Genomic DNA, 15,367 nt, shown 5'->3' on the forward strand with positions numbered 1-15,367 from the left:
TTTAAGATCAAATTTGATGGAAGCCGTAATCTTAGAGGAATAGAGTAAAAAAAGTTGCAATTTTACAAAAAAATTCGGTTTTTGAAATATATTGAACATATGTCCTCATGTTTTTTAACAAAATGTACAAAAACCGAAAATATTGGAATTTTACAACTACAACAAAAAATGATTCCCCTGGGGAAACATCAGTTTTATTACAAGATTTGTAAATTTTATAAACGTAAAAGTTTAAATTTTACGGTGACATTTGACACATGGCGCAATAACAGTTCAAATCTCTGACTGAACAAATTAAAAATAGGAAATATGAACATGAAGGCATCATTTTACGAGAATAACGCTATAATAATCCAAAAATAAATTTTAATACCAAAAAAAAAGCCATAATGTCACAAAAATGAAGTTGCAATTTTACTCGAGTAAATTTGAAATATTATGAACACAAATTTGTTATTTTCCCACAATCAAGTTGTAACAAAAGACGTAGCGTTGCCAGAATTAAGTCCAAATGGGTGCAGATCCATCGGGATCGGTCAAAAACATTGTTTTTTCCTCGACGGGATGAGCTGCAGCGGCGATGAAACGGATATAAAAAAAGCTCTGATTTCTTTGCGTATGGACGTGGTTGTTTTGTAATTTGCGGTGTGACGCGAAGACGCGGGCGGTGGTTGGTCTTTCAACTGCTGGTGATGATGGCGTCGGCTCCTTTTGGGGCACACGGTCGCAGAACAAGTGGGTTTGCAGATTAGGTCAATGAGGTAATCAGGCTAAATAGAGAACCCTGTCGCTGACACACACACACACACACACACACACACACACACACACACACACACACACACACACACACAGTTCACCCGTAAAGCAACAACTAACGACGGCACAGACAGGTCGGCGGGATATGGAGTCAACTTTGGAATGTTGCGCCAACTTTTCTTGTGTTTTTTAACTAAATCATTTGTACAAGAGTTCCAAGCCAAGGTGCGCCGTGAAACCAGTTGATTGTAAGTCATCACATGCCCTGATTCAGAGTCCCTTCGCTCCCGATAAAGACTCCTTTGTGGATTTTCCGCAGATAAGTCACTACTAGGAACAAAAAATAAATAAATACAAAAATCTGGCAACCTTTGTTTTACTTTTCCATTGGGGGTATTTTGGAAGGAGCATGCTCATATGACGCTCCGGTTCGCCTTATTTCTCCTAGTTGTGGATTTACGCTGCAGGAGCACATTCCCATTTTTGGGACAGAGATACGCTATTTTCCCAATATTGTGCGCTACTGCGATTATGTCGACATATTGGAAGGAAGAGCAGCTACCAATATACATCCTGGGGTCTACGTAATGATCAAAGAAATGGTGCAATTTCAAATCGTATTTCCAGAATGGAAGAGTTGGCGTACCGGGAGACAACAATAAAACCAGCTCACAGCGTTTGTCGACGATATTGGAAGAAAATTTGCTACAATACATCATGAAATGTATGCAATTATCAAAGAAATAATGAGATTTCAAACCTTATTTTGAAAATGGAAGATTTGGAGTATCTACTAACAAACCGGGGTAACGAACAGGAAATATGCCAGAATATTCTGCCAATGATAAAACCACCGTGCAGTGGTAGAACATTTGTGACGGTTTCTCCTGATGGCCACGTAATGATCAAAGAAATGGCGCAGTCAAATAGGATCTCCAGAATGGAAGAGTTGGAGTGGCGTGAGATACATGACTATATTTTGCCCATGATAAAACTACCTTACAGCAATCGTATGAACAGGGCTAAAGCTAGTGTCAACTTGCTAAATCATTGTTTTGGACGTGAAAAGGTCCTAAAAAAAAGGGGAACAGTCACTTGTACAGTACATCGTACAGCAATTGTGTTAATGTGTTGGAAGAAAATTCCCTGCGATATATCATGAAATATATGTAATCAAAGAAATAACGGGATCTCAAATCTTATTTTAAAAATGGAAGAGTTGGAGTAACTGGAGTTACATCACAACGTTCTACCAGCAATAAAACCACCGAAAATTTGGGACAATGTATGCTGATGTCCACGTAATAATCCAAGAAGTGGCGCAATTTCAAATTGTATTTCCAGAATGGAAGAACTGGAGTAACTGGAGATATGTCGCGATATTTTGCCAATGATAAAACCACCCTACAGTGTTCATCAACAACATTGGTAGAAAATTTGCAACCACGTATCCTGACGTCTACGTAATAATCCAAGAAATGGCGCAATTTCAAATTGCATGTCCAGAATGGAAGAGTTGGAGTAACGTGAGCTACGTCGCTGTATTCTGCCAATCATAAAACCACCTTACAACGATTGTATCAACATAGCTAAAGCTAGTTTAAACTTGCTGAATCATTTTTTAAACGTGAAAAGGGCCTAAAAAAACACACACACAAAAAAACGGGAATAGTCACTTGTAGCGTAAATCCATCCTTAGCCGTCGTTGTCATGTTCAACAATGAACGCTAGCTAACTTTTGGAAAACGGCACTTCTGAGGGGAATGTTTTTTTTTATTCTCTCTCCGAAAGGACAATCAAACGAGACGTCCGATTTAAGTAGGAAAGTGTGTAACGACGACGTAGAGTCGGCTATGCTGAACCTCGGAGGACTGTACAAGCTTTAGTTTAGTTTACACGCCTCCAAATAACAAATATTCATGATAAGGCATTTTCAATACTTGTTTTTGTTTTTTTTAGTATTTTTTCTGTTTTTATTGAAGAAAAGGTTTCATTCCAGAAGGACGCGTACACATCTACACATGCAAACCAACGTGTCTAGCGGCTAGAAAAGCAAAAGCGCAACCAGGAAAAGCAGAGGAAGAAGTGGGAAGCAGCAAGCAGACCAACTTGTGCTTCCCCGCCCGAGCTGCCGGATCACAGTTTTTTTTTGTTTTTTTCCAAGAACGCAACAGGATAAGCCTCTATCTGCTACAGCTCAGCTTTTGGTGTTTGAATTTCAAAAAACAAAAACAAATCAAACCCAGGAAGAGAGGCTTAAAAAACAAAACAAAAGGTTATTGCACTTTTAATTTTGTCTAGTTCCAAAAAGGGAGGTCAGCTGAAGAAGGAGGATGAGAAGAAGGATACGAGGAGGAGGAGGGAAGAAGCAGGAGAAAAAGCAGGATAAGAAGGATGAGGAGGAGAAGAAAAAGAAGAGTAATAATACTAGCAAACACTGCACGCCAGCTACTACTTAGTAGTGTAAAAGGACAAGAAAACACACAATCAATGAGTCCCAACCAAGTGTGATTTGGCCACAAAAGCGCCAGTGCGGATACCCAAGAGTTGGGAATGGTCCCGGGCCGCCCTGGGTTTAGGCGCGGTAGTCGTTCTACAGTTTCTGTGTTACTGACAATCAAGCTCGGAACGCAAGCGTTTGTGGGAGTCGCTGTGGGGATCATCCAACAGAGCGATTTATTTATTTATTTTTTCCTGTGATGATACGCGGGTAAAAATGTTTTGCTACAGCATGAAAGTGTGCGGGGCGGAGATGCGAAGGACCCGTTATCGACGTGTCCGAGTTGGACCGTCCCAAATATGGCCTAATGAGGAGGATTTTTGGAAGGGCGAGCTGAGCCTTGCGGTGCCATCTTTCGATTGTGCTTTCATACCGCCGATCCCAGATAACCCAATCATGTGGTTTCCCCCCCCAATGTGCCCCACAAGTAAAAAAAACTAACAAAACCCTTCCGAACGTCAGAAAATGTGCAATTTATGCCACCCTTAAAGGATCGCCCAATTGCGCCCCGAGAAAAACGGATCTGTAGTGGATTTTCATTTATGCCATCATGTAATCCAGGGGTGTCCAAATGTCCTCCCCCAACTTAAAAATAACATTTTTTCCTCATAATATTACAAGTTTATTCTCGTGCAGCATTTTTCACGTTAGAATGATTTTTTTCTCTTTACTTTATTCTCGTAAAATCACAGCTCAGCTTTTTTTTTGTTCTATTTTCCAGCTATTTGTTCTTGTAATTATGACTTTATTCCCATATTTTGACTTAAAAAAAAATACAACACTTATTCTCGAAAAATTGCAGCTTTCTTCTTGTTACGTTTATTCCTTAATATTTTGACTTTATTCTCAGGAAAGTACAGCTATTTTTTCCATTTCTGCTGTTTTTCATTTTCCAACTATTTCAAATGTTTCAGCTGCTTGCTTAATTTTTAAAAGCAATTTTAGCTTTCTTTTTTTGCTCTCATAATTATGACGTTATTCACATAATATTTGGACTTTATTCTTGTGACATACTTTTTGCTTCTCATAACATCACGACTTAACAGAAGCCATCTTTTTTCCAACTTCATGCGACTAAAATGACATTATTTTTCCCTCATAAAGTTACGAGTTTATTCTTGTAAAATTGCCACTTTTTTTCTTCTTGTGAATTTTTTTCTCGTCATTATGACTTTATTCCCATAATATTTTGAAATTATTATCATAACATTTGAAATTTTCCCCAAAGCTAATTTTCCAAAAATGACAACTCTAATTTCTCTTTTTCGTGATATGCCTGGAAAAAAAAATATTTTTCAACTCTAAGCTACTAAAATGACATTATTTCTCCACCTAATATTACGAGCATATTTCCATAAAATTGCAGCTTTTTTTTCCTCGCCGGCATTCGACTTTTTTCTCTTAGTAGTTTGACATTATTTTCGTAACATTGTTTTTTCACAGCCTAATTTTCCAAAAACGTACAACTTTGTTGTTTTATCTATTGCTCATAATATTACGACTTAAAAAAAAATAAAAATGATTTTAATATTCCAGCTTGATGTTACTAACATGACATTATTTTTCCTCATATTACGACTTGATTCTCGTAAAACTGCCACTTTTTTTCTCTTAATATTTTGACTTTGTTCTTGTAAAATTACTGCTGATATTTTCTGTTTTTTTTTTTTTTTTTTCCCAGATTTGATGTGAAATGATATTTTCAGAATGTGCTGCGGGACGCACGTTGGACACCCATGGTGTAAGGCGTCCAAGAGATACAAATGGAAGACCGTACCTTTCGGCAGTAACGATTAAAAGGCACCGTGCCACCGTTGTGCTGGACGGTACACACGTCCTACTGGTTGGGAGGCAAAGGGGTGTGGCTAATGACCAAGCATTCAGGCGGGGGAGTGAAGTAGCTACCTTCCAAGAATTAGACAGTACCAGTCACCCTGTAGGCCTTGGGAGAAACAACAACAAAAGAAAGCATTTAGCGTTGTCGCACACGGGATGAGGTAAAAAGTTCAGGTCCAAAAAGTACGAGAAGGTGCAGCAGGCTGCGACTTGGGTAAGTAAATGTAGGACAAGAAAGGGGGAAGAAAAGACGACATTTCCGCCGACATGCATTTGCAATTCCGGCTCGTTGAAGCCGGAATTGATTGTTTAGCAGTCGATTCCCAACGCGTGGCTTCACTGTGGCCAATATGGCCTTAATCCTCCTGATCGCTGCGCTGCGCGGACAGCTACCGTATGTGCTACCTACCTACCTACCGCCACAGACACCCCAAGGCCCGAAAAAATAAAGAAAAATAAATGTTGCCGGTTTTAGCAGTGGCGCAGGTATTGCCAGGGATTGAAATCTTTTTTTTTTGTTTTTTTTTATAAGTAAGGCAAAAGGCTCAACAGTGGATCAGAGAGTTGAACTGATTTTTTTTTCAAGTAAAAACCGACATCGATAGAGGCAAATCAATTCTAAATATTACATGCTGCTTTTTTTTTCTTTTTTTTTTTAAAATAGCTTCTCTGCTAACACACACACACACACACGAGGGATTGTTTTCTTGTCCAATTCTAAAAACTTAGTGACAGAATACAGTGGAACCCGCTTGCGTCGACACCCCCGGGACCCGGCGTAAGCACCACGTGTGCCGATATGACATACATTCTTGTCTTTTCATATTTTATATTCTCATCTAACACAGCTGCTGTGCTAATTTGGTCGGATGTCTCGACGACAATGCCGTTAAAGTTTTTGTACAAGCGCAAACCTTTCTTCCGGTGGCTTAACAATTAAAAAAAAAACCAAATATATATATATATATATACAGACAAATAAAAATGGCTGCTGAGAGTGTCCTCCTTTTTTCCGAAAATGGCCAATTTTCTCAAATAAAGTTGTATATTTAAAAAAAAATTTACATTTTTGAGTAAAGTTTGAATATATTTTCAGATTTTTTTTTCCCCAAAGACTTTTCGTGAAATCCCAAAAGTAGGATTCCTTATTTATAAATGGAATATTTTGGTAAAAAATGGAAAACCTGTTTACCATTTTCTAATACGCTTTTTAACATGATTAGACATGTTAGCCCTCTAGACATGAAATAACACTTTTCCACTCCTATTACCCAATTATAGCAGACATAATAAGAGAAAATAAGACAGAAAACCTGTTTACTGCCTTCTAAATATGCTTAACATCATTAGAGTCCTCTAGACATGAAATAACACCCCTATGGTGACCTTTACACTCCTATTACCCAATATAGGAGACATAAGAAAATAAGAAAATAAGCCAGACAAAGTTAACTCTCACATGTTAGCATTGGGAAAGTTCCTTGTTTTTTCTAGACTGTGTACTTCCTGCGGCAACATGTAATTATTATGTCTACTATACAGTATTGGGCAATACGAGTGGTCTTTGTCTTATTTTCTCTTATTACGTCAACTACATTGGGTAATACAAATATTTTATGTCTTATATTCTCTTATGGCTACTATTTGGGCAATATGAGTGTTTAATGTCTTATGTTTATTTTTTTCTTATTATGCCTACTATATTGGGTAATAGGAATGTAAAGGTGACTATTGGGTGTTACTTCATGTCTAGAGGGCTCTAATTTTATAAAAAAAATTTAGAGGGTCATAAACAAGTTTTGTCTTTTTTCTCTTATTATATCTACTATATTGGGCAAGAGGAGTGGTTTATGTCTTATTTTCTCTGATTATGTGAGGTTGGGTAATAGGAGAGTAAAGGTGACTATAGGGGTGTTATTTCATGTCTAGAGGGCTCTGATAATGTTAAAGAACGTACAGTAGTACCTCGCATAACATAAACTTCCTTTTACATAAATTCCACTGAACATAAAGAATTTATGTAAAGTTTTTGCATCGTATTACAGAAGAAATTCCATATAACATAAAGTGTCAAGTCAGTGCAAGTCTTTTTTTTTCCAATCAACTTTATTAATGCCTCAAGTCGGTGCAAGTTCAGACTAACACTTGGTGACGCCTTCTGACGCATCACGCTCTCATTGGCTGATTTTCGGGGCACCGCCTCCGCTCTCATCTCATTGGCTGATTATCGGGGCACCGCTTATGCTCTCATCTCATTGGCTGAGTTATACGGCATGTACGTTAGTGTGAGAGACAGGCTTCTCCCTTCAAACTCCTTCCTCTTCGTAGTCCCCCTGAAACTAACTTAAGTTACAAATTAAAATTTTGCACACAGCATTATCGTGTACTGCGTGTGCGTTTGTCTGAGACCAGCTGACTCTTAGACTCTTTGAGTCGTGTTTCGACTCAGGCTAGTCCTCCTCCTCCTTCCTGCCTCCACTTGCGTGCTCCTGATCAAGACATCTCGTGAACGGTAGGATTGTTTTTGTTTTTCAGTTTTATTCATTTACAGTAATCTTATTTATCTTATTTTATATTGGAATGTTACTCTACTATGTTTATGCTAACATTTTCTTATATTTTCCCACCATATTTGGTGGACTTTGAATATTTTGAAGTGCCAAAGCGCTGTGTTTGGGAAGATCTTGGAAGGGATTAGACTATTTACATGTATTTTACGCTTCGTGTAACGTAAAAACCCTACAACATAAAGGTTCTTGGAACGGATTATTTACGTTGTAAGGGCGTCTACTGTATTTAAAAGGTGGTAAACAGGTTTTCTATGCTCTAACTACCAAAATATTCTATTTGTAAAGAAGGAATCCTACTTGGTGGAAACTGACTTATCACGGTCTGGTCTGGAACCAATGAACTGTTATAAACGAGGGATTACCGTACTTTTTTTGTTGTTGTTGCTAATATCGGATCGGGACAGCCCTACTGACAATACTGCGACACGTCAACATAAACAGAAGTGACATGAAATGTTACGTTCACATAAGCGGTGGGTTGCGTAGGTGGCGCCGACTTAAGCGGGCACTTTGGGTTCCACTGTACGTGCAAGTATTCATGCAAGTATTGGTTCTACTCATGCAACGTTATAGTAGTAGAATATCTGGGAGTCCAACTTAATTGTGTCTAAAAGGCAAATCAAGGTTTCTATGGCACTAAATGGGCGTAGCTTAGGTGTGTTTTTTTTCTCAAATCCGGTGTGTGTGGTTTCATCCCAGTGCGGTAAGGCATTCTCAAAGAAACGCATGTCAACGTGCCCCGGAGGCACGAAGCAGAAACGCAGCCACTCGTTCACACGCTACCGGCTCACAAAATTCAGAACCGACATTCATTTCAGTCATGGCTCAGATTGGATGGTCATACTGTAAACGGCCTGAAAGAATGCATCAATTAATCAATTGCTGCTGCTGTGGCTCCCCACCCTCCCACTTCCGCAGGTTTTGGCAATAAGTGGAAAACCGCTTTTGGAATCCACCGTTGGGATCCGTGAATGGGCCTAAGTGGATGCTTTGTGCTGCTCTATTGCTACGACTGGACCATCCCCATATTTACTGTACTTGATCTGCATCAACACACACGCACACAAACAACACACACACACAAAGCATGAAAAAGAACACTGTGTCCCAAACTAAAAGATTGTATCGTTGCGTTACTGCTAACATTTGGACATCATTAGAGGAAATAAATAAAGATAAAATCATCCCTGCCAGAACAGACGAGCACCTACAAATGGCTGAGTTTGTGTGTGAGTGTGTGTGTGAGGTGCAAGTTGACTCGGGCTGGAAAACACACACACACACGAGAAACCACAAAAAAAAAAAAAAAAGAACGAGACGACCAAAAAGCCAGTGGGCAGTGGACGCCGCCAGCGACACGCGTGCATGTAAACATAAGTACATACAGTACATTACATCTGCTCCATGTTGCACACTTTCAACCTGAATGTACTTAAAGTGCCTGCTTGACTACTTATTTCCTTATTAAGTGCTGCAGGATTAAGATTTTTTTTTTTTCATAAAAAAAAGGGAATCAATTTTCATGGAACATCACGTAAAAAAAAAACAAACAAAAAAAAAAAAAATCTACTACTCACAATCCTGCTGAGATCTGATTGGTTCCTTAATTTTGGCTTGCCACTCCAAGCACGACTAGATCCTGAGATCACAAATGTACCCAACGTCACCTCAGAGAGGAATAATGAGCGTCAATCAATAAAAGTCTGTTTTTTTGTGTCAGATTAGCGAGTAAGGGGATGGCGGTACGGGTAAGGGAGGGGAGGGGAGGGGAGGGAAGTCTAGTTCGTTGCCACCCATCAATCCACTTGGCTCCCGGCTAGACGTAAAGCCATCACACACGACCGACGATGACAAAGAACGTCAAGTTTGAAAAAAACAAACAAACAAACAACAACCTAAACAAACAAACAAAAAACACTGCGCGTGGTCCGATACCATCTACAATCTTTAGTACGCTTCAGTAGCAGAAACGGGATGAAGAGACAATAAATTACAAAAAAACACTTGACGCTAGGGATGGGCAGCATGATGAATTAATCATGGATTAATCAAGGTTAATCCAGGGGTGTCCAAAATCCTCTGGTGTATTATGAAGATAAAATGATGCTTTTTTTTTCATTTTATTTTTTTTTTAGCATATAGTAATGTTTTTCCATTTAATTTAATGTAATTATTTAATGTAATTATTTATTATTATTTATAATGTATTTTAATAGATTTTTCCCATTTAATAATGAGATTCAATAATTTAATTAAATGAAAAATATCACTTCATGCATATTTAAGCAAATTGGACAAAATTAAGCATTTTCAAGCACAAAAAATGGCAAAATAAACCGAAATGCAAATATAAGCCATTAAGACCAGCATTCAACTTACGAGTGTAGTATTCTACGTTGGCCACTAGGTGTCAGTAATTGACGTGATCGCCAGAACAGGCTTTTATTGCAGTTTTAAATGATCTCACAACAGGCACAATAATAACATAATACAGTCGTCCCTCGCCACATGTAGCCCTCACTCTATTGCGGTTTTTCTAATTCAACTCAACCTCTGACGTCACTTCCTGTCCTCCACACATCTGTCCGCCCGCCACTAAGGTCCCCTAGAAAAATATTTACTGGTTTGCACACAATATTTACATCTTAAATGGCATCTTTACTCTTATGTCTGCTATATTGGGTAATAGGAGTGTAAAGGTGACTATAGGGGTGTTCCTTCATGTCTGGAGGGCTCTAATAACGTTAAAACCCATATTTAGAAGGCGGGTGAACAGGTTTTCTATGCCATAACTACAAAAACATTCAATTTATTATTACTGAATTCTACTTTCCTGAAATTTGGGTCTGGACCCAATTACGTATAAACGAGGGACGACTGTAGTAATAACAACATGGGCTACTGTTGCGGCCTTAGCCCACGACGAGTGTAAAGGTGACTACAAGTCTTCATCTAGAGGGCTCTAATAATGTTAAAAACCATATTTAGAAGGTCCTAAACAGGTTTTCTATGCCATAACTGCAAAAAATTTCATTTATACATAAGGAATCCTGCGACACCTATCACAGTCGAGTCAGGAACCAATGAACCGCCATGAAGGAGGGATTACTATATGTTGAGACACCCCTGGATTAAGTTGCTTGTGTCAAAAATTGGTAGCAATGGAGCGCAGTACTTGTCTGCAACCAGCAGAGGTGCTAAGCTTGATCATCAACATCACGTCTGCTGCATCTACTGAACCCTGCTCAATGCTACACAGGCATGGAAGCAGGAGGTCAGAATGGGGGTGGGGGGGTGGGGGCTATCGTAATACTTTTGCCACGATGCGGTTTCATCTGAAATGACGGAAGGCATGGGTCGAAAAAGGCATTTGATGAGACGCCGTCAAAGGCAATCCAGTGCATTTGTGTTGACACAGACGGTTTAAAATGCCCGGAACACACGGAGCCGTTCCTTTTAGGTCTTTAGGTCATCTTTCACTGACGTTAAAGACGAAAAAGAAGAAGAAGAAAAAAAAAACACATTCCAGGGAAACAAAAGCCCTTTTGTGACAGTGATTGTCTAGTCAATACAACAAAAAAAGAAAAACAGAAAAAGGGCAAAAAAGAAAAAAATATTGCTCGGAAACCGCCAAATTATGACAATGGAGGAAAAAAAAAACAAAACATAAGCAGACGATACTCATCAAATTGACGACCGCCGAGAAGATAGAAGCTATTAAGACGAGTTGAAGACTGGCGAACACGAGGAAAAGGAGGCCTACAGGAGCGCTGAGGCGGCACAAACACGGCTCCACCAGATGGAGAACGCAATTGAAATGGCTTGTTCATCATTGATGTGCTCACATATTTCATGAGGTGTTGTTGGCGGAGATATATATATATATATATATATATATATATATATATATTACTTGTAAAGCCTTCATCCAGGAAATAAACAAGGCCTCGGTCGCTTCGCTATCATCCGACACCACCGCCGTTCTCCTGCGACAAGGGAACGGCGGGCCTGCGGACCCCGGGCCAAAAGATGAAAGCAGCTGCTAAACGAGTTGACGAGGTATATCGAGATCTATTGTCTTTCTCTGTACAGTACGAGTTCATCTCAAATAAATAATTGTATAGCCATAGTAGTGTTGATCAACTTTGGTCATGACGTATATGCTGAGAAACGTTCCAGCTTCGCATCTTTTCCTGGCGCCTCCGTCGCGCTTCTCGCCTAACTCAGCGCGGCGGCGCCACCTAGAGAGAGAGAGAGAGAGCGCGTGGTTCTCAACTGGTCTGCGCCTGAGCAAAAAATAATAACGGAAGGACCCATGTCCGTGAATGCACCTCGCATTCTTGTCCGTTGCAAACGGCCCTTTTTAAATCAGGGGTGTCCAAACTTTTTCCCACATGCTGAAAATTGGAAAGGGTGCAACTTTACCGCTTATACAGTCAACTTTCGTCTTAAACAATCCTCAAATGTTTCTTTTCATAATGACTTTAATCCCCTAATAGAACTTTTTCCCTCAATCAAATTTTTCAAAAGTGTCAACTTTTGTTTGGTTTGTTTTTCATATTACAACTTAAAAAAAAAAATAAAAACAACTCCATGCTATTAAAATGATATTTTTCCCTCATACTATTACATGTTTATTCACATAAAATTGCAACTTTTTTCCTCGTTAGAATACAACTTTCTCTTAATATTTTGACTTGCTCACTCGCTGTTTTTTCCATTTCTGCTGGTTTTTTTTTTAATTTTCGACTTTCTTCTTGTAAATGTTCTTCTCGTAATTCTGACTTGATAATATTTTGATTTTATTTTCATAACATTACAAGTTTTTCCGCCATCTAATTTTCCAAAAATGGCAACTTTATTTGTTGTTTTGTTAGTCATAATACTGACTGACTTTTCTCAATATTAAATTCTATGCAACTCAAATGTCCTTATTTTACCTCATAATATTACGAGTTTATTCTCATAAAATTCCCACTTTTTTCCTGTTAGCATGTAACGTATTTCTCGTACTATTTTCAATTTTATTCTCTTAAATTACAACAGTTTTTTCCCTATTTCTGCAGTTTTTTCTTTCTTCTTGTAATTATGATTTTATTGTCATAATATTTAGACTTTATTCTCACATTAGAACATTTTCCGTCACCTAATTTTGCAAAAATGTCAACTTAAACTGGTTGTTTTCTTATTTTGAGACTTAAAAAAAAAAAAAGCATAATTCTTTAATATTTCAGCTTTATACTAATAAAATTACGTTAATGTTCCTCATATTACATTCTCGTAAAATTGTTTTTTTCTCGTGTGCTTACATCTTTTTCTTTTTAAAATTACAGCTGCTTTTTTCCCCCCATTTCTGATGGGTTTTTTTTTACTCTTCCTGTAAACTTTCTTCTCGTAATTATGATTTTAACCCCATAATAGTTTGACTTTAGGCTCATAACATTAGAACTTTTCCGACTGCCTAATTTTCCAAAAAATGTTTGCTTGTTTCTTATATAATTAGGACTTTAAAAAATTGCATCGTTCCTTAATATTTCAACTATATGCTACTATTCCATTCCATTTTCTTCCACTTATCCTGGTACAGCTCACAGTCTCTGGCCACCTCTTCCAGTTCTACCAGGAGGACACCAAGGCGTTCCCAGGCCAGCTGTGAGACATAATCCCTTCAGCGTGTCCTAGGTCTTCCCCGGGGCCTTCTCCCGACTGGGCATGCCTGGAACACCTCAGCAGGGAGGCGTCCGGGAGGCATCCGGACTAGATCGGCGCAGTGTCTGCAGTAACGCGGTCGCTGTAGCGGACAGGTCATGGTGGAGAGAGCTGAGCCGGAAGGCAAAGCTCTCAATTTACAGGTCGATCTATGTTTCCCACCCTCACCTATGGTCATGAGCTTTGGGTCGTGACTGAAAGAACAAGAGTGGTTGAAATGAGTTTCCTCTGCAGGGTGGCTGGACTCACCCTCAGAGATAAGGTGAGATGCTCGGTCATCTGGGAGGAGCTCAGAGTAGAGCCACTGCTCCTTCACTTTAAGCTACTAAAATTACCTTCTTTTTCCTCATAATATTACAACATTATTCTCGTAAAATTATGTTGTTTTTTTCTCTTGAGATTATTACTTTTTCCTTTTAATATTTGGATTTTATTCTTGCAAAATCTTTCCATTTTGCCGTTTACTTTTTTTAGTTTTCTGCGGACAAAAAAAAGAAATAAGAAAAAACCAGCGACGGGCTGCACTTTGGACACCTCTGCTTTAAATCGAAGATACTAGGGTTGGAGAATGCAGGCTATGAGGGCCGCCGCTTGTCATTTGGGGGCGACGGTGGGCGGGACCCACACCGGTTGAGAACCACTGCCTGATAAGAGGACGTACCTTTCAAAAGTACGCCGCGATATCTTCCGTTTTGTACTGTAGTACACACGCATTGCACTCTTCAGCTCATTTTCCCTTGTGTGGTTCCTTCATTTAAAAAATAATAATAATTAAAAAAAACTAGGCTAACGTACAAGTAAAAACCAAAAAGGAAACTCTTTGATGAGTGTTTTGGGGAAGGGCTGCGTGTTCCTCTACAAGGTCACCAAAGTGATATGACGAGGAGACTTAAAGGGTTCCAATCACGTCCACGCGGCCCACTTGTGTTACTCCATGGGCGTGGCCTTGTAGAGCAACCCGGCCTCCAAAGTACTACTCTGGGATGGAGGAATGGGGGTCTAATTGCATATTAGGTTTGACTGCACCTCAAGAGAAAACCAAACGCTCTCACACACGCACGCACATACATACACACAATAGATATGTGGGCGGGTGCTCTCCTGGTCCACATTAAAGGGAGACGCCCCCCGGTGGTAGATGATGGCGGCATCATTCGGACAGGCAGCCGTCCAGGCCGACGGGCGCGCCGCGGCGGTCTTTGACGTAGCCGTTGTGGAGGCCGTTGCTGGGCAGCGGGGTGCAGGCGGCCGTGATGCCGCAGTGCTTGAGCAGGTTGAGGCCCGGCGAGGGGGAGACGGCAGGCGAGGAGCAAGAGCAGGAGGAAGGGTCCAGCTGGGGGAAAGGCTTCATGGTGGAGAGGATGAGAGCCAGGCAGTCGGCCACGTCCTTGTTGGGAGCGCAGGCCAGAGCTGGGGTGTGGCCTGGTGGGACGGGGAAAAAAAAGTCACATGCTGATGCCATCCACTAAACGGAAATATTAGGGCTCTCCTTTGTTACACACTGAATTTCTTGCTGATTAATAATCATTTCATGAAATAAAATATTATACACAAATACAATAAAAAAAAATAAATAAATAAATTACAGTAAATTAACTGAATTTTTTGTATTTGAATTTTATTTTTTTATGATTTTATGCTGAAAATTTTAATGATTAAAAAAACATTGTAAGCAAATTGCGTGTTTGGAAATTCGATATGTTAAAATACGAAGTTTAAAAATACAGCGTTTTCAAATGCACTTCAGTGCAAAAAAATGTGATGTTTCAGAGTTTTGAAACATTAAAATTACGTAAATTTTTTTTTCAAAACGTAAATATTAGGGTTCCACTGATTACAATTTCCTTTGTTTCTTTATGATCAAAGCTTTTTTTAGACACTGAATTTATTTAACAGATTGTTTTGCATTTACATTTTGTGAATAAAATTTTTTGTTCATGAATTTATGTTGAAAACTTCAATGAATAAAACATTATAAGTAAAATGCATGTTT

The 15,367-nt window shown here is 39.2% G+C and overlaps 1 protein-coding gene across 2 annotated transcripts in view; it reads right to left on the reverse strand.

The window, feature by feature from the left end:
* Positions 1–4,910: 4,910 nt before the first annotated feature.
* ankrd52a (ankyrin repeat domain 52a) overlaps positions 4,911–15,367 on the reverse strand; it is a 39,390-nt gene continuing 28,933 nt past the window's right edge. For both annotated transcript variants that reach the window (XM_054770187.1, XM_054770178.1), the window contains one exon: positions 4,911–14,796. In XM_054770187.1, the coding sequence (XP_054626162.1) occupies positions 14,525–14,796 (272 nt within the window). In that variant the 3' untranslated portion in view covers positions 4,911–14,524. The remainder of the gene's footprint in view (positions 14,797–15,367) is intronic.

The sequence above is a fragment of the Dunckerocampus dactyliophorus genome, chromosome 1 (assembly GCF_027744805.1).
Source record: "Dunckerocampus dactyliophorus isolate RoL2022-P2 chromosome 1, RoL_Ddac_1.1, whole genome shotgun sequence".
Taxonomy (NCBI): domain Eukaryota; kingdom Metazoa; phylum Chordata; class Actinopteri; order Syngnathiformes; family Syngnathidae; genus Dunckerocampus; species Dunckerocampus dactyliophorus.